Consider the following 22,758-nt stretch of genomic DNA (forward strand, 5'->3'; position numbering starts at 1 on the left):
TTGGTACGACCAATTTTGGAGAATGCTTCCTTGGTATGGTTACCTCACCAATTGACATGGAGTTTGGGAATAGAGAGTGTTCGAGGTAAGTTTGTCAGGCTTACATTGGCTTACATACCTGCCATGGCAAGATCCGCTAAACCTTCCACCGTATTCAGATCGTTACAATCTGAATTGAATTTCGTGTAAGTGAATCAAGTGGCTTATTCTTAACGCAGATTTTCAAATTAACGCGGTTTTCTTTACAAGATGCGTATTCCCCGTGTAAAAAAAACAGGGTGTATTGTATTTAGGTTAAATGTAGCATCAAAGTGCAAGATGTAAAAAAAAAACAACTTCCAGTGGTGAAAGCTGTGTTCTTCTGTGAAAAATTAAAGGTGAAAATTTGTTTTCCTAATAATTTTTGCCTATACTTCCACAAAATCTCACCGACAATAATTTCTTAGTCCTACGTTAACAATGCGGTCATGTTTTGAATACCACTCTTCTTTTTTTTTTTCCAAAAATGGGCTTTGCCCGTTGAACCCCGAATTGTTCTTGCTGCGCTTTCCATTCAGCTTGCATCAAGAGCGTTTTCACAATATCATAATCGGTCCCAGCTCCCAAAGATACTTATTGCATGAGTAAAAAATAGTCAGAAATTCGACTAGTCACATTTTTTAAAACATCCGAAAGCTAACCATACATATTTTTATTTTCTCATTTTGTAACTGTCAGTCCTAGTCAGTCAGCACTTCCTACCAAAAAACTCAACGTCGGCCCCAAGTGACCGATGCGGGGCTAAAACTAGTCAACCAAAAAAATTTTGTCCCAAAAATGAAAACATGAAAAATCGTTGGAATTTTTAATTAAAAATTATCAAACAATTTTTTGAAAAAAATTGCGCCGAAAAAAAGGTCTTCTATCTTTCTTAATTTGGCTGCAATATCGATACAAACAATTCCTGGTGAAAATTCAAGCAAAATCTTCAAAAATCACGATTTTTACCCCACTGAACATGTAATAGTCACTTTAACTTCACCTTAACATTGAAAGGTTACATTTCTTCATGAAATAAGCCATATTAGAACTATAAAAAAATATTTTTTTCCAAACTGAATATAATCGAGTCAAAAATTGTATATAATCAAATCACATATAATCGAGTCTGTATATAATCGAGTCCGACCTGTACTGTATTCTATTAGTCAAATCATTTCATTTGATATCAATATTGAGGGGATTGCAAAAAAAAACATAGTCGACCATTTTGTGGCGGCGACCTTTTCGAATTTATGTTGTTCATAGTGTAGTGTATTCTCCAAATCAAGCCATTCAACCATCTTTTTGCGGCGGTCAAATTGAATTTTTCAAGATCATGGAATACGCAGTTTTATAATGACAGTAGAATTAAATGTATGTTCCAAATTTCAGATCAACCATTCATTAGGAACGGGGTCAATTTTCTATTAATGTGGGACAACCCAACAAACATCCAAACATACATAGAAATAGGTCAAGCTGAATGAAACCATTCAAAAAGTAATTAGTGGTTTGGGGACTGCGGCCATCTTGAAATTGGATTTTTCATTATCTGCTATGTTCTAACTGTGTTCTACTAGTCAAACCTTTTCATTTGATACCCCCATATTGATGGGATTCTGAGAAAATATGTAATCCGTCATTTTGTAGTGCCCGCCATTTTGGATTTGCATTTTTCATAAATAACTGCATTCTACTAGTCAAGCCCTTTCTTTTGATACCCATATAAGCTATTCCATATAGAATTATTATACAAATTATTCAAAATTTCCGAAAATCAAAAATAAAATACTCCGGATAATCGAGTCTAAAATTCCGGATAATCGAATCCCGGATAATCGAGTCCGACCTGTATTAGATTATCTTTACATTGGATTGAGATGGTTTACCAAATTCATAGGAGTCAGCAAGTACGATAGAGCTCTGTGAGAAAATAAAGTCCTTGTGGAAAAATCATTTGGATTAATGAGAAGAACACTTAAAAAATCAAATTATTGTCTCGCAATGCTCTAAAAAATTCAGGAAAATATTACGCAACATGTAGAAAAAAAGACAAATACGAACGCATTTAAAAAGAAATTATAGCAGAAGTGGGTCTCAAAGATATTTTTTTCAAAATTTCGAAATGCCAGAAAATATATAAAAACAACGTATTTAAAAACATTTTTCATTAGATTTTTTGATGAAAAAATTGTTTGAAGATATTTATCGATACACCTTAGTAAGATGTACTTTCAGTATTTTTTCTTATTATTTTCTCAAAGCTATTGAGAATGGCATGAAAAAAACGAAAAGGTGCATTTTTCACCATATATCCTATGGTGTACCATATAAGGACTCAAAAATGTATGGTACTACTGCCAAAATGTCGAAGGATTCTTTTTTCGAGATAACACCATATCTCAACGTTTTATGCATTTTTAAATCATTTGGCATCGATTTTTTTCGATTTTCCTAATTACATGTAACTGTTTTCCCCAATCTTATATAAACGTATATCTAATATAGACCGAAATAAACGGTGTTTCCATTCTGATAAGTGTGAGCCAAAGATACCGCTGCTGTTTTAAAAGTTATACATTTTCGCATAGAAATTTTCATCACAATGATGTCAGACTGTCATATTTGTTCTTGAAAGAGGAAAACAAGTTATGAAAAGCGATAAACCTCTCCGAGCGCCTTTTTAATCACAAGCAACACCCAAACAATGACGCAACAAGGCACATGCTTCATCGAATATTAAAATTTCATCTGTTTCCACCGGGGATGTGTGTGTGTGGTAAGATATAGGAAACGCGCTTTCAACACGTACTCACTACCGCTTCGAGTATTGCATATTTCAGCAGAAGCTTTTCAGCGAAGCTATGCTGCACTTTCGGTGAAAGCAGTAATGGCAATGCAATTAAAATGAAATATGATTTCGGTGAAATGCTTTTAGTTGGTGTAATGAGCAGTGTCTTCTCCAACTGTCCCAACGGAGCGTATACTTATGAATGCTAATTGAATATGTCGTGCATTAGTTTCAACAATGTTACTTATTCCAGCCACAACGATGACAAAATGTATTCTAAAGCGCAATTCGTTAGTTTGGTTTACCTTAATTTTATTTATTACTTGGTGCTTTGAGTTTTTCTCTGGAATATGAAATCGGGTCACCTTTAAACATTTCGCAGGAACGAAATTTCATCAGAAAATTCACCGAATCCTGTCGTCTGCCATAATTCACTTTGCCAACTGTTCTGCCTTGGTTACAAATGTGAACAGATTTCCTTTTTTTTCTCGTCATCGAAAGTACGAATCGTCGAGAGTAGGAATTTTGTTCGTGGAATGAGGTCAATTTATCACGCGTCCGGCGTCAGAAACGAAAACCGACAGAAGGAGGTACCGACGGCCGCCACATTGGCTGGTAACCATAGCGTCCTATTTTCGAAACAAAGTACTTGCGACTTACCCTGTGGGAGATTTCCACCGAGAAAAAGAGGGTGGTTGGGTGGGGTGGTACACTCGACACATGGGCATTACCACTGGGGGCCAGTTTAGCGCGGAACATAATGCAGGTTGGGGCACACAGATGTGGTTTCACAGCATGGAAAACCAACGCTCGCTACGGCCGAGGAATTGGAAAACCAATTTCATGTGGCTTAGTGTAAAGCTTTAGAAGGCGCTGATAAAAATTGTAACTGAATGGAATTGGTTTCACAGTTTCTGGCAAGCAAATGAATATGTCTAGTATTATGTTGTACATTTTTATTGTTTTTATAGAGTCGCAAACAGCCGTGCTGCTGATGAAATAGTAAATTGCTGCACTGCCTCGTGTGCAATTGTTTAGTGACGAATAATTACACATAATGAATTTCAACAAAAATTATTCCAACATGAAACCCATGCGATAATCGATGAAGCCTAATGATAGCCGCGAACAGCGATCGGGGCTGTTGATATACGAGCTCTAGTGATGATGTTGATATAGAACCCAACCAACAATTAATTAATGAGACCGGTATCATTTTTCTTTCTCCCCACAGAGCCATGCCAGTAGACCCAATGGACGACATCGAGCTTCGCTCCGTACAGCTCCAGTATCCGAATCAACGCGGGTCCATCGTTGGACAGTGCGACCTGCGACGGGTTCCAACCGATAGGGGCGACATCCTGGTCGCGGTGCAAGGTGATACAACGAAACCGGCTATCCTAACCTATCACGATCTGGGATTGAATTGTAAGTTTCCGAGTCTAGTTTCTTTCTATTTTTCAATTATTTTCGATCCAATTAGAAAACAAAAGACCTTGCAAGCTAACAACGCTGGTGTCTGATGGATATCCTTTCTTCTCGGTACTCGGTAGTTGTTGTAATTAATTACATAGTCAAGTGAAATTTATAGACTGACGTCGAATTTGATTACCAGCTCCAATCACTGCCGGGTGTATTTTCATATCGTTCCCCATCTTTTTCCCACGCCTGTAGATGCATCGAGCTTCGCTGGATTCTTCAACTTCCCATCGATGCGTGCCCTGTTAGATAACTTCTGTGTCTATCACGTAAACGCTCCCGGACAGGAGGAAGGAGCACCCACGTTCCCGGAAGAGTAAGTATCCACTCGCCTCGTTCGCCTGGCAAATGCAAATGGATCCAATGGATGGAATGGATTTTACCACTTCACTTGACGATTGCAGCTATGTGTATCCGACGTTTGACGAGCTCGCAGCGCAGCTACTGTTTGTTATGTCACACTTCAACCTGAAGTCCCTCATCGGGTTTGGCGTCGGAGCGGGAGCCAACATTCTAGCGCGGTTCGCTCTGTCGAATCCGGATAAGGTAAGTCCGTACAGCGCGAATGTGAAGATGTTCATTCAGTTTGTAAGCTGTTCTGTACGATTTTTCTAATGACATTCGTATTCTTGAATCAAACTGAAAAAGTGAACAGAACTATTCCTGCAAACATTCTAAAATCGCAATTCAGTTAGATTTACGAAATCAGTCCTTCTTCTGAATTGGTTTGACGCAAAAAAAAAATGTTCATTCAATGCTAACAGCGGGATTTTTGTGCTTGGAAATTACACAATATTTTCCAATCGACTAAATAGAAGGCATTCGATTGTGAGAAGGTTCTGTTTGATGAAGATTCATCCGTTGTCACGGTCGAAGTTCCTCTCGGTACTTATGGCGGGTTTACATTAGGGAGATCTATAGCTATAGATGGATTTATTCACGTGAAAATAGGTGTAAACGGATGAGAATAAATATGATACACTTATTCGAGGTATATATAACTTGAATAAATTCAGCATATGTAAACGCTTGTGAATTTCTCACTGGTGAGAAATCACTAAAGTTGGATGCAGTTCTACTTCAGGTGAATAAATTCACCGAAGATATGAATATATTCATTATAGAAGTTCACGCTAGTGTAAACGGATGATGCGATTTCTATAAATCTCATCATATTTCTTCACATGAATATATCCCTAGTCTAAACCCACCCTTAGGCTCGTACATCGTACAAGTTAAGCTGGATTTGCCTAATTAGAAGTTTTTTTCTCTAAAATTTATTTAGAAAACAAACTGGGTCTTACTCGAGATATCTCTTCAAACTGTGACCTCATTAAAACTTCTGGATTGGAAATTTTCTGAATGAACTATCATGATTGAGCAACCTTGAAGTCACGTTAGGAAAATATTTGAGATGATTAGAAAAATTCGAAAAAAATTGGCTATGCATATAAATATATAAAAGAGAGTTTTTCCCGTATAACTCATCATCACGGAAGAACGGCTGATCAGATCTTCTTCTTCTTCTTCAATGGCACTAACGTTCCTAGAGGAACTTCGCCGTCTCAACGTAGTATTACTTGCGTCATTTTTATTAGTACTTAGTTGAGATTTCTATGCCAAATAACACGCCTTGAATGCATTCTGAGTGGCAAGCTCTAGAATACGCGTGATCACAGTGCAAGTCGGAGGAAATTTCTTTGACGAAAAATTCCCCCGACCAGAACGGGGATCGAACCCGAACACCCGGCATGTTAGTTATGACGCTAACCACTCGGCTACGGCTGATCAGATCTACGTCGTCCATATACAGGGTTTTCCATTTCGGGCTTCCGAAAGTATACAGCCCTGCGCTGACAACCGTTTGACATAGTTGTCAACCAAAGCGTCATATCGTTAGTTGAATGTCTGCCATTTTACAATATTTATCGTTTTAGCATCGCACAACGTGTTAATTTTGTTAAATTATACTATAAAAATGATGAAAAACCGGCAAATGTTTTTCGAGCATTACGGACGGATTTTGGTCGTCATGGACGGCCTACAGAGCACACAATCGCTAATATAATACGTAAATTCGAACAAACTGGATCCGTAGCGGATATTGTGAAACCTGTGGATCATCGTAATGTGCGTTCGGCCGGAAATATTGCTGCTGTTGCTGCCAGTGTGGAGGAGGACCCGAATGTTTCGATTCCACGGCGTGCTCAGCAATTGGGCTTGTCAAACACATCATTGTGGCGAATTTTGCATTTGGACTTGCACCTACATCCATATAAAGTCCAACTGGTACAAAAATTAGAGCGTGGTGACAATGGAATGCGTCGGGCATACGTCGATTGGGTGAACGAACAACAGCAGCAAAATGCTGAATTTTCGCATCAAATTTTCTTCAGCGATGAGGCACATTTCGAGCTCGGTGGTTATGTGAACACCCAAAGTTTCCGTATATGGGGCTCTGAAAATCCACACGTGATTGTTGAGAGGCCATTGCATCCGCCAAAAGTCACTGTTTGGTGCGCATTATGGTCTGGTGGAGTCATCGGGCCGTATTTCTTTGAAAATGAGGACGGCGAGACGGTAACTGTGAATGATGAGCGCTATGGCCGCATGTTAACCGATTTTTTTTGCCACAAATTGAAGATATGGATACGGATGACATGTGGTTTCAGCAGGACGGCGCTATGAGCCACACAACGCGACCGAACAAGGCCATATTGCGAACGAAATTTGAGGGACGCATAATTTCACGTTTTGGTGATGCCAATTGGCCGTCCAGATCATGCGATTTGAACCCGCTAGATTTTTTTTTGGGCTATGCGAAAGACCGTGTCTGTGCCAACTCTCCGCAAACTCTTGAACATTTGAAAGACAACATTCGTGAAGTTATGACCGAGATACCGCCCCATATGTGCCGAAAAGTCATCGAAAATTACCTGTTCCGGATCAAGGTGTGCGAGGAAGCCCTAGGTGGACATTTGAATGATGTTGTATTTCACACATAATGGCATAAACCAAACTTTAATTTGAAATAAAAGTTTCATCGAAATTCGAATTCTAAGTATGTTTTATTTCAATTTACTTTCGGAATTTAAAGTTGGAAAACCCTGTATTTTGTGAGTTTGTCTTCACCCAAACTAGAATGATAGAGTACTTTGGAAAATATTTGAGATGATTGGAAAAAATCGAAAAAATTGACTGTGCATATCTTTATATATAAAAGAGAGTTTTTCCCGCGTACGTATAACTCATCATCACGGGAGAACAGCTGATCAGATCAGCGCGGTCAATATATTTTTTGAGTTTGTCTTCACCCAAATCATTTTTACAGATCTGAACGATAACATACAAACTCTCTTGAAATATATTCATTATTTGTACTAACCAATATTCTCTAGAAATAAATTATATGGCAGAACAACGGTTGCCGGGTCAGCTAGTATTTTCTAACGATATCATAATCCAATAGTTTGCCTGAATTTATCTATGATTTCCGTCGCGTAGATTTCTCGGAATAAATCCACGTTTCATCCTCAGTCACAATTTTAAGGAGAAATAGAAACGGCGAATTGTAAAGAGAACGTAGAATTTTATTTGACAAAAATCTCGTCGACAAAAATTCTATGTTGGCACAAAGCTCCAGACTCATTTTTGTTGAGACAACACAAAAAAACTCTTTTTCTTGGATGTTGTATGATTTTTGGAAATTAACGGAAATAAATATATAATCTATTCTTTTAACATTGCTCATAGGTTCCTGTAAAGAGTTTTCTCCATCAATTTTCACCGTCTTATGCCAATCTTTCTCGAATTTTCTAAAACTTGTTCTCACGTGTTTCCTCAGCTTAGCCTTCGTCGAAACTCAGAAAGTTACGATGAGACGAAACTCTGGGCCGTTTAGTAGATTCGTCTCGTTTAGTACATTTGCTTGATCAAGAATAGCAACCATTTTTAGTCAAACTGTTTCCCGTAGATTTCGCCATTCGTTGTCGTAATAAACGGACGAGATATTTTTCCGCATTCGTCTATGGTCTAGCGAATTTTGCTGTGTATGGTCTTTATTGATTCGCCGATGTATAAAACTGTGGTTCCGGCAGTGTTTATGATCGAGTTTGAAATAGGCTTCGTCATCCTATCAGGTTTTGGAAAATCGCGATGATTACAGATTGATTGTCATAGTTGAAAGACATTGGACGGTGCACATCGAATATCTGCGACTGCATGTTGCTCCATCACAAGGCCTTCTGAATTGTGCGGGATAGGACCATATACTCACGACGACTTGCTGCTTTCTAACGTTCCTCGTTCCACGTTGGCTTCTTCTTGTAACGTTAGTTGACATTCGGTTATCAGGTTATCTTCTCCCCAATCAGCATCTTCTTCTTCTGAGATGGCACTAACGTTCCCAGTGAAACTTTTGCCGTCTGAACGTAGGTATTTATTGCGTCATTTTTTTTATTAATAGTGCTTAATTGAGATTTCATATACCAAATAACATGCCTTCTGGAGTGGCAAAGCTCATGAATACGCTGGACCACAGTGTAAATCGAAAAAAAAAATCGTTGACGGAAAATCGCCCAACCAAACGGGAATCGAACCCGAACCCCCGGCATGATAATGTGTGACGCTCACCACTCGACCACGGGAGCAATTCTCCAATCAGCATCACTGTAGTCAATTAGCTCGGTTGAACCACGTTTGCAATACTCCAACTTCGTCGTCGATGCTCTCTTCAAATAGCAGATAATCTTCTTCGCGGCTTCCAAATATTGGCGACTTGGAGTGGCACTGAACTTATTAACAACATTAATCGCAAAAAAAAAATTCGGGCGAGTTACCTGGGCTATGAAAAAAAGACTTCCGAAAGCTTCTTTGGAAGGAACACTCTTCATCTCCTCAACTTCTCTAGGATTCCTTTATCCCATCGATTTGTTCAGTCGTACAATTGGATCTGCAGGATATAGATACAGTGGATACAGTGTGCGTTTCATTAATTCCAAAGCGTTCGATGATGTCTTCTATGTATGTTTGGTGATCGAGCCACAGCTTTCCTTCTGCTTGATTTCTCGTTATCCGGATACCCAAACAAAACTTTGCTTCCCCGCTTCAGTTTTCTTCTTCAGTTTTCGGTTTAGATTCTGATCGTTGGTGATCTCATCGCTCAGTTATTCTTGCAAAAATGCTCTCACGACGTCCATCTGATCGATGCCCAGATCGTATTTCATTGCCTGCGTCATGAGAACAAAGATCGTCGTCGCATACTGCACAGCGGGAGAATACACCTCGTGGTAATTCAGGTCTCTGCGAGCATCCTTTCACGACGAGACGAGCTTTGAATCGTTTGAATGGTCCCATCAGGTCCGCGCTTCGTTTTGAGCATCCGTTTGTTCCGGATAGCCGTTCGCCCTTCTGGTAGATCCGCAAGCACCAACGTGTTGTTCTCGTTCAGTGACGCCAACTCATCGTTCATTGCTATTGCTAGAACCCAATGGTCCCTGTCAGGCCGTTGCAGAACATCCTCGTTGGTTCTTAAATCATCCATCACAATTTCTGCTCTTCTTTTCTTCTTTTTTTTCAATGGCACTAAAGTTCCTAGAGGAACTTCGCCGTCTCAACTGAGTGTCTCTTGCGTCTATTCTATAAATACTTAGTTGAGATTCCAATACCAAATAACACGCTTTAAATATATTCCTGGGTGGAAAGCTCTAGAATACGCATGACCACAGTGCAAGTCGGAGGAAATTTCTTTGACGAAGAATGCCGGATGCCTTAACGTTCCAGGAGTTAACGGAAATATACCTATTCCGTCCCATTATTTGTACGCAGATTATCCAAATTTCCGGAGTGCTTCGAATAATTTCCGGAGTGCTTGAAAATGCCTGGTTCTTTCACTCGAGTAAGTACGCGTGTACCTTCTTACTGATGTCATGCAAGAACGTAATGAAAAAACGGCCGGCTAACATGATTCGGATCACCTTATTTTACACCGGTAATGACAAGCTCTCCGCTTTCATTCCAGACTTCGAATCTTTTCGCCGTGAACGTCACCTTGGTTCCATGCTTACAGATGGAGCTAACCAACAGCAGATTGGATACTAGGTCCGGCATTTTCAACACATCAGCAGCATCCACGTTTCCTTCCAAACTTTCCATCGCCACTGTTCCCTCTCGAAACGGTTTTCATGTTGCTGTTTTCTATTGTTTCAACGTAATGATCCACAGCAACTGAATTTACCAAAGGCTGGTCCGCCTGTGCTATATGGATGGTGACAACGGAATCGAGATACCACTCATCGGTCATAACGACTCCTATCGCAAAAACGCTGCACAGCCCTTTTCGGTTGTCTGCCTTCACCCTCGACTTCTTGACATTGAAATATTTGGCTGCAAAATACCTGGGCTTCTCGCAATTCTAGTACACTTTCTTATCTTTTCCACTGTCCTTTGATTCGATGAGTTGATTCGACTTGCCTTGCTGTACAGAGCACCTTCTGGGATTTGGCTGACCCAACTGCGATTAAGCTCCCAAACGAGTTGCGAGTTTGTGGCTCGTGCTCATTAATTCGTCCATTTCTATGTCGTGTAGAAAGATGATAGTTCGTATCAAACACTACTCCCACACAGTTTAGGAATTGCTTGTTTCATATTTCTTCGAGTGATGAGAGTGTCAAAGATGGACACTTCAAAATACACCACTTAAATATGGCTGGTTACAAAACCAATCTCGATGTGCTGGTGCTACACGAATCAACGAAAAAACCTCATGGACCGAATTTCAATCTGCAAATCGCTGCTGAATCGCAACATAATCGGCCTATATTTAATGTGGTGTGTGGAAAGTAATGAAAAGTGGATCCCTCACAACAACTTCAAGCGAAACCTAGCGCGGTCAAAAAGCAGCAAGGCTGTGCGCAAATTATGGCCAAACCAAGAAGGTTTTGCTGTAGTTTTGATGGTATTGACAGGAAACCATCTACTAAAAGCTGCTCCCATACGGTCTGAAAATCGATCATCCCTAATAGACAAATCGGTGCATATTTCACCTGAATCGGATCATTCTAACTATGTTTAATATGATCATTAAATGTTCAAAAAATAATGGGTTCCCCAACCTAATTCCTAATCTCAGAAACTGTTCGTATTCAACAGCAAATATATCCTCATAGAATCAAATTCGAAATTCTGTTCTATCTATTGTTTTGTAAATAACGGAAATTTTACAAAACCTATTTTAACTTGAAAATTAAAGGTCCGAATATCATATAATTTCGGTAATTATTCTTAGGAGGCCAGCACATAGTGGTCCATGGTGAAGGGCTGTTCTCACACCCCTCTCTCCAAAAAAAGTTGTATTAAGATGAAATAGATCGGTTCAGTAGAACCTAAGATAAGCGCATATCAGTTTGAAAAGAAAAGGAGTTTCGAGAAAAACGTGTTCAATATTTCGAGTCAACATCGATCCAGGTTACCGGGTTTCTAAAGTGAGTAGAACTCGGCAAATAAGGAAAGTTCAGAGGCGAATGACCTATTAAGTTTAAAGTTTCTAAAATACAATGAACTAAACTAAACTAAACTAACGAGAATTCCGAAAAATCCTTCCATGGGCATATTCTTAAATGTTCAGAAATATGAACAAAAAAATTTATTTTTTTCAATGTCTGGACTAGAATAACCCCTTAAACGACTCAGTTTTTGAATAATAAATGAGAATCATTTATGTGTCTCTAAAAGTAATATAATAAAATAATAACAAAAGTATATTTTAAATTTCCCTGTGATTTTTTTTCATAAAGCATTTTTTTGTGGCCCTATCTGTATAATACCAAATTATGAGTCTGTCTACAGGGATGGACCAAATCAGGGACAATTTTGAAGTTGTCCATTTTTCAACAATTTAACAATACCATTCTCATTCATGAAGAAATTGTTTACTTGATTATACTAGCAGGTATATATGAATTTAATAGACTTGTCGTCATTGCAAACTTTTATTTTTTACCATTGTGATAAAATTAAATTAATTATATTTATATATACCTACTAATAGTTAATTTTTGAAATAGAGAAACTTTGACAAAAATTACTTTTGTAATTAATACATACCAATGTTTGGTATTTTTAATATGCGAGTAATATAAACAAAAAAAAAACATCTTTCAGGTTGGCGCACTCTGCCTAATCAACTGCAGCTCCACCGCTGCCGGTTGGATCGAATGGGGCTATCAGTTGCTGAATACACGTAATCTCCGCTCGAAGGGCATGACACAGGGCGTACTGGACTATCTGATGTGGCATCACTTCGGCAGAAATCCGGAGGAACGAAATCTCGACTTGGTGCAGGTAATGTCCTGATGGCTGCTTAATAGCGAACGATCTCTCGTTACTGATATCTTTACTTTCCACCCACCGCCCCATTCCAGCTGTACAAATCAAACTTCGAGCGTTCGATAAACCCCGTTAACCTGGCTATGCTGATCGATTCGTACATCAAGCGGACCGACCTCAACATTGCTCGGACACCATCGGGCACACCTCAAACAGGTAATTGACGTACCGATAGATGGTTCACTTCTGTCGGAACGATAACTTCACATCGTTTCTTTTCTTCTCACATTTCTGCATCGAATCCGTAGCTGCATCCCTGAAAATGCCAGTATTGAATATTACGGGAGCACTATCGCCACACATCGATGATACGGTCACATTCAACGGTAGACTGATGCCAGAGAAGACTAATTGGATGAAGGTAATTTGTTTTCAATATCTCCCTTTCACCTCGTGCCACTAGCTGCACGGTGGGTGGGGCTTTCCCAGTAAAAAAGGATTGCTCTGCCCTGTTGTGGTCGTAGTTTGTGTGTAATTAGGCTGATGTGGTAAAAGAAAGCGAATAATTTAATGATCATCAGCGTTAATCTGATAAAAGTTTTTACTGCTTACTTTACTAATAAAAGTCGATGTAAGTCGTCGATGTGAATAGGTCGACCGTTTGTCATGAGGATTATGCTCCTGTATTCCACTAACGAGTCACAAATCATTGCTGTACGGAATGTAACGATGTTAATTTACGCTTACGACATCGTTCCGGTACCACAAACAAAAACAATCTCAACAAATTGGAAGTCTGTCATGTAGGAATTTCAGTGAAACCACATTAGTCATAAAGAAGCGAAACTTTTGCCATATTACGTAATGACTCCGAGTCGAGTGCGACTGTTTTTGAAACTATTTTCACCACATGGTACCATCCTTGGTTTGCCACCGAGAGTCCTTGAATTAAGATTGAACAGAGGCTAAAGTTTTTTTATCGTTGGGTATGTATCTAAGTTGCTACTGGCAAGAGGAAATATACAGTTCGGGGGAGATGATAACAATTCCATTTACAATTTATACTCTCTGATTGCTTAGAAACGATAAAAATGTGGCAGATTTTAACCTTTTAGTGTCTTATTTAGGACGGATCAAAAGAATCATTAATACATTGAAGAAAAATAATTCACACTGAATTGCATATAATGAAATCAGTCGAAGACCATCTAGAATCGACCAACTAGTAGCGCTACACATAATTGAGAGTGCATTCAGATTCTTAGTTATTTTTACTGTTTTTTGAAATTCGTTTATTTTCACAGGCTCAGTTACATAGGTTTTAAGGAGCCAAATTTTAACCTATATTTTTATTACTTACTTATTACTAAGTTAAGTCTTGTTATCAGAACACTGCGCAAATCGCATTACACACATCCCGCGTGAAAACGCCCATTCAAACTTATAAACAAAATGAAATGTAGGGAAATACACAAACACGATTTCACCGTCAGTGTATGAATTTCATTCTTTTACGTGGAAAGAGAGTTCATTTCGTGAAAAAAGCCAAGTCACGGACACAGCAAAAACATCTAAAATAATGTTATGAATGAACGATTCAATGTATTAATTTCACGGATAAGCCTACAACAACTTCTCTGTAAAACAATGGTATCTCCGACTTCTCTATTTAAATCAAACATCGAGAGAAATAATCATTGCAGGGAAGAGACATGTTTGCGTCCGTCAAGAGAGGGAATATATGCGCGATATTCAAGAGTGAAATGCTTTTCAGCAAAAATCTTTTTTGCGTGTTTCCGGTTTGACACACTAACCCGCAATTTGTTCGGTCTAACTCTGCGAATTTTATATACGGAAGTTTTGCAGATCTTTCATGATTTGAATCACGTTAAGATATTTCCATTTGGTTTTGGCCGGAAGACCAGTTCCAAGTGCATTTTCTGGAACTGTTCTGGAACTGGCTCTGAGAGGCAAACCAATCCACACACTGCCGTCTGTGGATTGGTTTGCGAGCGAGCTATTAATGCCGATGCACGGATAGAAGATCACAGCGCTCGCTGTGATCATATTTCTCCTCTCGCTGGCTGCGATTCCCTTCCTTGCGCACTGCACTTCTCAACGGATAATGCACACTATAAACGGGGGGGAAAGGGGAAAGTGGTTTTCGTAGCTCAACTTATTGTTGTTCAAGATAGCAAGCGATTTTTATTATGAAAATTTAAAATAGTACATTTTTCATTACTAGAAAAAAAAATTATAGGAGGTTGTGTTCTAGACACGACCGCATTGTTGACGTAGAACTACGCTGTAGTATGATTCAAGTCACTTGTTTGTAACTGCCGATATATTCGCCCTGAAATGTTTTTTTTTATTGTAGAATCATTTGACGATAATTGTTTGATGATTCATTCTTGTACTCGCAATACATGCTCGAGATAAGCGCAGATGTCATCCTTAGTGGAGGAAGTTTTGCTACTGGCAAGCGAAACCAAATCACATACAAAATTCCAGAACGACATTTACTTCCTTGGTGACTTAATGAACGAAAAAATTCTATCCGTTAATCTCAACAACCTCGAAAAGAGTAGCACTGCTTCATTGTGACCAAGATTAGCGCAAACGCAATCCTAGTTGAAAGCAGTTTTGCGACTGGCACGCGAGCCCAAATAAAATAATAACTTAATATGACTTATTGAATAACTTGGTATTCCCCAAATAATTTTTTGGTGCACAACCTTAACACCTGCTTCACCATAGCGTCAGTTCAATGCATTGATGACAGAAAACAAATAATTGCTTGGAAAAAGGCTCAGTAGAGATTCATTACCAATACCCTAGCGTAAACACTTCCCTCCTGCTATCACCCCTCCTTGTTTATATTTATCATTACTACATAATTTGCAACACCAAACACCGTCAATCATAGCATAAAAATTGGGCGATTGTTGCATCGTTATAGGGCCAATGCACACGGGAGCAGATACAAATGTGGTTTCAGCGTAGCCAAGATGTACTATTTTTACGTACGGGTTATGAAGGACGCACGTTCGCACACAAATATCCATATATCGATGGCTTGAAGCAACTAAATATACACACACTTATCTCCGTTTTGCGAACTTCTCAACAGAAGCTCTTTCTGTTAATATTTCCAGTCTAGATTAGCTTAGCTGTCATCCTTTGTGGAGAGAGTTTTCCTACCGTCATGCGAAACCAAATCACTGACAAAATTCCAGAATATTTATTTGGTGAGCCCCACACAATTGTGTAGCTCAGAGAACATTAATGCAATGGCGTCAATTTGATGCAATGATTGCAATGCCAGAGACATCAGCGAGTGAGTAATTTGATCGCGTCTACAGCTCAATCCGAAACGAAAACTTGTGCAAAACAAGGAAGAACAAGAGATATGCTTTGCTTTGAATACAGAACGATACTGAAAGTTTGCCTTCCTTCCTTGCTTGAGACCTTAATCTTCTTCATTCGTTCATTCGTCTCTAACCTTCAAAAAGACCCTTGGAAAACTTTACTTCATCCATTGTATTACTCCTCCCCCCATTGCCTTGAGAAAGGCATTCGATCACTCGCCGTCCAGCTCGCCCAGCAACGATGTTGTTCAGTCAATTTCCTTACAAAGAATGAAAGTTTGCCTCAGCGAGATCCACTGTTTTTACTCTAGGCAAATATTCCCCTTCATTCTTCTTCTTTTCCTTTGTTCACGGATACCTTAAATCTAACGATTTCCCTTTCGTTGCTTGTCGATAAGTTGCTCGTCATTGACAGCTCTGTTCGGGAAAGCACACAAATGGACAGAACAAATGTATGTGGAAATAGGGTTGTTTCCAATTTTCATCAATTTAAACCATATACAGATTGTGGGATCGTAATGTATAGCATAGCAAACAAATCTTAGGGAATTTCCGATTCGTTTGGTATGTAAATCGCCAAAATCCGTTCGTGGCAAAAATAGTTATTAACGTTAATTTCATAAAAACGTGACTTGTTTTCTGAATTGGCACCCTTGATAAAAGACGTAGTTGTACATAAAAAAAAAGTTGAAAAGTCTTGAAAAGACTTTTTTTAGTGATGAGGTAAAGTGGTTACATAAGGGGGCAAAGACAAGAAAACACACATAAATCTATCCTTTCTAGCATGTGCGAGTGACATATCGTGCTAGAAAGGATACATTTATTTAAATCATTATTGAAATAATAGGTACATGTATGAAATTAGCTAGGCCTATTTACCTAGAGTCGTAATTGAAACTTTCTAATTGGTACAAAAACGTAGTGGGAAACACATGAAGTTTTGACGTAGGACTACGTCTTTCATTTCTATACCGGGGTGTAAAATCAAAGTTTCGAAAACGAAAGCGTTACGCCGGAGACCGAGATTTTGAGCGTTAATAGCTCCTAAACAACTGAACGAAATGGTATGATAAACACTTCATTCGAAAGATAAAATGTCTACGCGTTCTATATTTGTTACTTTTTGATCCAAAAACTTGTTTCAATAGTCTTAAAATTGCTTTCAAAACAGGCTATTGAAATCACCAATCGGTATATAAGCGAGCGCCGCTCGGAAATCCACTCAGTTTCAATTGAACAGCGATTGGAGCATGTTGTCGCTGTTGTGGTGAAGCTCTTCGTTTATCATGAAAGCGCGGATGAACGGTGTCACCAAGAGCCTGTTTGTGCACCCTAGGCCAGAAGGGAATCCATCAGGAGGAGGGTGATGCCACAAACGGTTCCCCGGGAAGACATCGCTACATACACATACACGCGCGGAATTCTTTCCGTTTGGATGCCATTCAGCATCGAGAAAGTTCCGGAAAGATCTAATCATTGCTGGAAAATAATCTGCCAGTTCCTTAGGGAATTTAAAAATACATTCATGTGAAAGAGTTTATTTGAATGTTTTCTATCCATGTAACACTGTGACCAAATACATTTGGTTTTGTGATTTTTCAATCAATCGCAATTAACAGGATAGCTTCTGAAGATTATTCTTCCCCATCAGTAGGATATTTCCGTATCCAATATTGTATGCGCCCGCAATCGATTATTGCTCAGTCGCCGAAAGTTCCGAGCTCAGAGAGTTCATTCCCCTCTAGTTTGCCTTCCAAATTGCCATCGTAAACCACACCTTCTCTCGATTCAATCACACACAAAAAGCATACTTAAGCGATATTCTGGTGGTGAGACACATTCATTTTTCGTGAGGACATCGACAAGACAACATCGTTGCCTAACGTGCTGGAGGAAGTGGCGGCGAAGGATCGACACATACACGCGCAGAATTCTTTCCGTTTGGATGCTATTCAGCATCGAGAAAGTTCCGGAAAGATCTAATCATTGCTGGAAAATAATCTGCCAGTTCCTCTGGGAATTCAAAAATACATTCATGTGAAAATTTGAATGTTTTCTATCCATGTAACACTGAGACCAAATATATTTCAGTGCTATTAACAGGTGGTTATCGAGTTAGTATTAACCACTGGTGGGCTTCCAGTATCGAGGAAAATGTGGAAATATCTAATCGTTGCTGGAAAATAATCTGCCAGTTCCCCTTGGAATTGAAAATTACATTCAAGCGAAAGAGTTTATTTTAATGTTTTCTATCCATAAAATATCCATATAATACATTTGGGTTTGTGATTTGTCAATCAAGTACAGTTAGCAGGTTAGCTTCTGAAGATTATTCTTCAGAACAAGGTTTTTCGTATCCTATATTGGATGCATAAAACCTTGTGCCTCCAACGTAACGCTCTCGTTTTCGAAGTCCCCCAATCTCTAAATCAACGATAGTCCTACGTCACCCTTGCGGTTATACCATAGATATAACCCACTTCCTGTTTTTTATAATGAGGTTTGGTTTTAGTGGGGGACATATTTTTCCTGGGTCAAAACCACAAAGGGACTCTTTTAAGAGTAGAAGGTTTTATCACATTAGATCTGCTTTTGAAATCAGAACATTGTCAGCAGGTGTGGGGAAAATCGCATCGAAATTCGTTCAACAACACTCATTCACAGATAAAACTCACCCTTCTATTCTCCGTTTATGCCTCACTTGATTTGAGACAGAAAACATCCACCTATCATCTTCGCAAAGTTCATTCTCGAGTTTAACGGAAAAATACTTTTTCGATTCCGCTCATCTATTCTCAGAGAATTTTGCATTCTCTCATTTGCCTCTCGGAATGACGTTAGATTGTGAGGGAATTTGCTTGAGAATTTGCTTTTGCTTGAGCCAGCGAGTATCTCTGTAAAATCATTCGTTTTTCACTCAAATAGCAATCATTGAGCCTCGATCGCAGCAGTAAAATATAGGTAGATAGTTGAAATCGAGTTGTTTCCTGTGCACTATTGCAATGACATTTTTTTCTAGTATGAAACGATCTAAACCAACGCTAAAGACCATATTAAAGCAAGTTATTGGTGAGAAAATCATACATACACGCAGAGTCTATTTTGATTCACCAAATTTCACTAGAAATTCCCTACTATGGCCGAATGGCTCCCGAGAGAGCGATTTTTGTTTTTATTTATATTCTGACATGCGACAGCTCCACAGAAGTACAGGGTGACTTAAAAGTCATGAAATTCTTCAAACATAAGGTGACTATCAATACGGTGTCAATAGTCAATAGTTATACTATCAAACAAGCAGGTGACCACTTTACCCCACGTGACCACTTTGTCCCCATAACCCCTACCGTAAGAGCGGAAGAAATGCTTCAACCAGGAAGTGAATAAAGGTATCAAAACAACGGTAACTCAAACGTGAACAAGCTTACGTCTGACAGGTTCGATCTTCAAACGAATGACTTGGTTATTATGTCTCAAGTTAAAATAGATTTATACGTAAGCGATCATGCGTTTAATCTCGAACTCTTAGTTTGTTTTTTTTTCTCATTATAAATTGCAGTACCACTGCAATAACAAAAATATGGGCGATATTGGGCTGTTTTTTAACCGCCTTTAGCTAATCTGAAGCGTTTGAATAAGCCAAATATTCAATAAATCAGTCAGTTCAGCTTCTCTAAATACTTTTTTTTCAATTTTCTCCTGTAGATCTCCGACTGTGGTCTGGTATTGGAAGAGCAACCGGGCAAGCTTGCCGAGGCGTTCCGATTGTTCCTGCAGGGCGAAGGCTACGGTAAGTGTTAACTTTTTCCTCCCAATACAAGTGTTAGAGAACAGGAAACTACCCACAGTACAGGATTGAGATTCGAACTCAAGAAGAAAAAAAAACAAATCAGAATAACCAATAAAAACACGTTATCGAGTTAGATTGTGCGCATTCAGTACACATATGCAGCATGTGTAAAACATGTGACTAAACGTTAGAGTAAAATATTTACCAAAAAAAGCTTGCTCATCGATCACACATAGATCAATGCTAACCTTATTTTGCATTTAGGCCAACAACAAAAATCTTATTTCAATTACATTTTACCACCAAACTCACAAATTGCGCCTTAGGAAAATTAGTTTCAAGATTTTGCAACAAATCAAACCTAACTCAGCTCAGTTTCTCATCAAATCAGCAAAAAAAAACTCCATCACCCTAGAAAATCTAGCACCTAGAATAATTTTAGTATGTGTTCATGTACAAATCAAACGATAGCATTGGTTTCATTATAAATTAATATGATCGCTCTCTCCGTATATGTTCGATATTTGTGCTAAAACGATACAATCATTCAGTGTTTTTCACTTTATTTGCAAATGCGAAGCAAAACCTAGTAAAAACAAATCAATAACTTGCACGCTTCAGCAAGCTTGGCGCAAAACAACTAATGACCTATATAAAAAAAAAGCTTTCGAATGACGAGAAATACAACAACTTTTGGAATATTTCCCCCCGATTATTTGCAAAAAAATACTGTGTCTGTTCCAACCTCGTGAGGTTCGTTGATAGTCAAGTAAAAACAAATTGTTTCAATAAAAGTTGCCCGTTTCACCAGACGGAAAGTAGCAGCTAAACGCGAAAGCTTTCAGCTGAATCGAGAAAATATACACATTGGCTTTTAATTACACTCATCGTCCCTCCGTCGTCTTCGTCGTCGTCGTCGTCCCCCTTTGTCCTTCGTGTTGTTCGATTTCTACCCCTTCAAGTTCCGATTCAGTTTCGCGAGTATTTAAAGTATTTGAATGTATCCCACCAAACTTTCTTTTTGCGTATTTTTTTTTTATTGTCTGTAAATTTGTTTTGTTAATGTAGAATTTGTTTTGCTTAAGGTTCATTTACTCTACTGTTCTCGCGATGTGTGTTTGTTGTTGTTAATTCCAGATAGTTTTGCCTTTAGTATCTAATGACATTTATTCACTGAGATTTTAGAAAGATACCCAGTTTCTTTTACTATAATCGAACATCCATTCATCCACGATCATCAATTTATTTTTATAACCTTTTTTTGTAACCATTGAAAAACACGTTTTTCTATATTATCTGTTCTTTTTTCTTTTTTTGTTTTGTTTTTATTTAGCTGTTGGCGCTTTGCAAAAGATAGGGAAGCTATCCCGCTCGAGTACTGTAGAAAGCTTAACTTACTAGTGAGTCATCGCAAGAGTGAGAGAGTGAGAGAACGGGAAAATCTCCGAAAGAGTGTGTGTATGAACCGTGAATGATTTCGGTTGTGTATCCCTGCTAGCTATCCCACACCGAACAGCAATCCTTCATCGAGTTGTGTCCGTGCACAAATAAAATTCCAGAACAGCTACAACTCCAACAAAACCACGCGCACGCACCCGCATACACATACGCACTTAGATTTCCGTAAAAGTTTGTGTCCTGTTGAACATGTGTTGTGCTCATAATCCTGACAGAGAACAATCGGTGGTTACCAATGGATATTCGCCGGAAGACACCACCATGTGAATGACATTCTTCCTCGTGCTCTTGGCGTGACAAATTCGAATTTGTGTACTTTCCTCGTTTCCTTCCCTAAATCTCCACAACAATGTTGTTTGCATAGTGCCATTATGCTTGAAAATTATTGGCCACGGTTAATGTGTGGTGTGTGTGAACCGTATAGAAAACTTTTTTACGAAATTATGAACGAGACTAATCTTAAGTATTCCGCAGTTAGAAATTACCCCAAAGTAGAAGAGATTAGATTCAATCCTGACATGAGACGTTCAAATATTCATCATAGGCGCATTTCGTTTGCTTTCTTTTATTATCTGACCGCTATACTGGTAACTCTGAGTTAGTAGATGAAGAGCGCACAAAGCGTATGTTTGTACGTAGTAAATTATTTGTATCAAAAGTATGTGATTATTCATTACATGGTGCGAAGTTTCAGTTCTTGTAATCATACAAATTGTTCCTTCTCATGTTATTAAATGTTAACATTGATAGAATCCACACGAATTTACCCTTTCTGTTTTCAAATCTTGGTTTGCATGACATACGGAACAGTTTCAAAAACAATCCCCGCTGCTGATCAAAGGAATCCAACAAAATGAGTTTTTGCTGCAACGCGGATTATCTACTGTAATTCACTAGAGAAACACATACCGACATAAGAGTTCAATCAAACCGTATTAGATTCAAGTTAGTCTAAGTCCAGTTATGTCAACCAAATCCTCGTTTCGTATTAGATTTTATGTTTGTTTTAGTTTATTTAGTTTAAGTTATTAGTGTCGTAACATTTGATGTAACACGTTTATTTGTCACATTTGATTACACATGTTTTATGATCGAGAAAATAATGAACGAATCAATCATAGGCTAAAAGATTATTGTATGTACTTTTCAGTTCAATTCGATTCTACGATAGAGCGGAAGAGAAAAAATATAAATATATATGATATAGCAGCATTTTTTGTTATTTGTTTAGCTTTTTCTTCTTTTGTTTGATGACATAGTTCTCCTTTGATTATATGTTTTATATGTTTTACTGCGAATAGGCGGGTTTAATTTAATCAAATATAGAATGCGACCAATTCACAACAATGAACTGTTGTGTGCTAGGTTGAGAGATAAATAGAGGAAGAAACAGCTTTATTTCAACAAATTATTGTTAAGTCTGTGTTATCCCATAAGAGCCTTTCGCATGAGAATGAAAAGTTCAGTTGGTTGGATGAACCTACCTTGCGGTTATACTCGTTTTCATTAAACTTTTCAAATAAAGT

At 38.5% G+C, this 22,758-nt stretch overlaps 1 protein-coding gene across 9 annotated transcripts in view; it reads left to right on the forward strand.

Annotated features, from left to right (window-relative positions):
• The window catches only part of LOC129779604 (protein NDRG3), a 171,883-nt gene that overhangs the window by 130,392 nt on the left and 18,733 nt on the right, over positions 1 to 22,758 (forward strand). For 7 of the 9 annotated variants that reach the window (XM_055787180.1, XM_055787172.1, XM_055787173.1 and 4 more), the window contains 7 exons: positions 4,047 to 4,240; positions 4,487 to 4,607; positions 4,696 to 4,837; positions 12,452 to 12,631; positions 12,712 to 12,832; positions 12,925 to 13,037; positions 19,690 to 19,774. In XM_055787180.1, coding sequence (XP_055643155.1) covers positions 4,047 to 4,240; positions 4,487 to 4,607; positions 4,696 to 4,837; positions 12,452 to 12,631; positions 12,712 to 12,832; positions 12,925 to 13,037; positions 19,690 to 19,774 — 956 coding nt within the window. Of the gene's footprint in view, positions 1 to 4,046; positions 4,241 to 4,486; positions 4,608 to 4,695; positions 4,838 to 12,451; positions 12,632 to 12,711; positions 12,833 to 12,924; positions 13,038 to 19,689; positions 19,775 to 21,107; positions 22,445 to 22,758 lie in introns of those variants that run through there. The other 2 variants (XM_055787174.1, XM_055787176.1) reach the window with 2 other exon arrangements.

The sequence above is a fragment of the Toxorhynchites rutilus genome, chromosome 3, assembly GCF_029784135.1.
Source record: "Toxorhynchites rutilus septentrionalis strain SRP chromosome 3, ASM2978413v1, whole genome shotgun sequence".
NCBI classification, from domain to species: domain Eukaryota; kingdom Metazoa; phylum Arthropoda; class Insecta; order Diptera; family Culicidae; genus Toxorhynchites; species Toxorhynchites rutilus.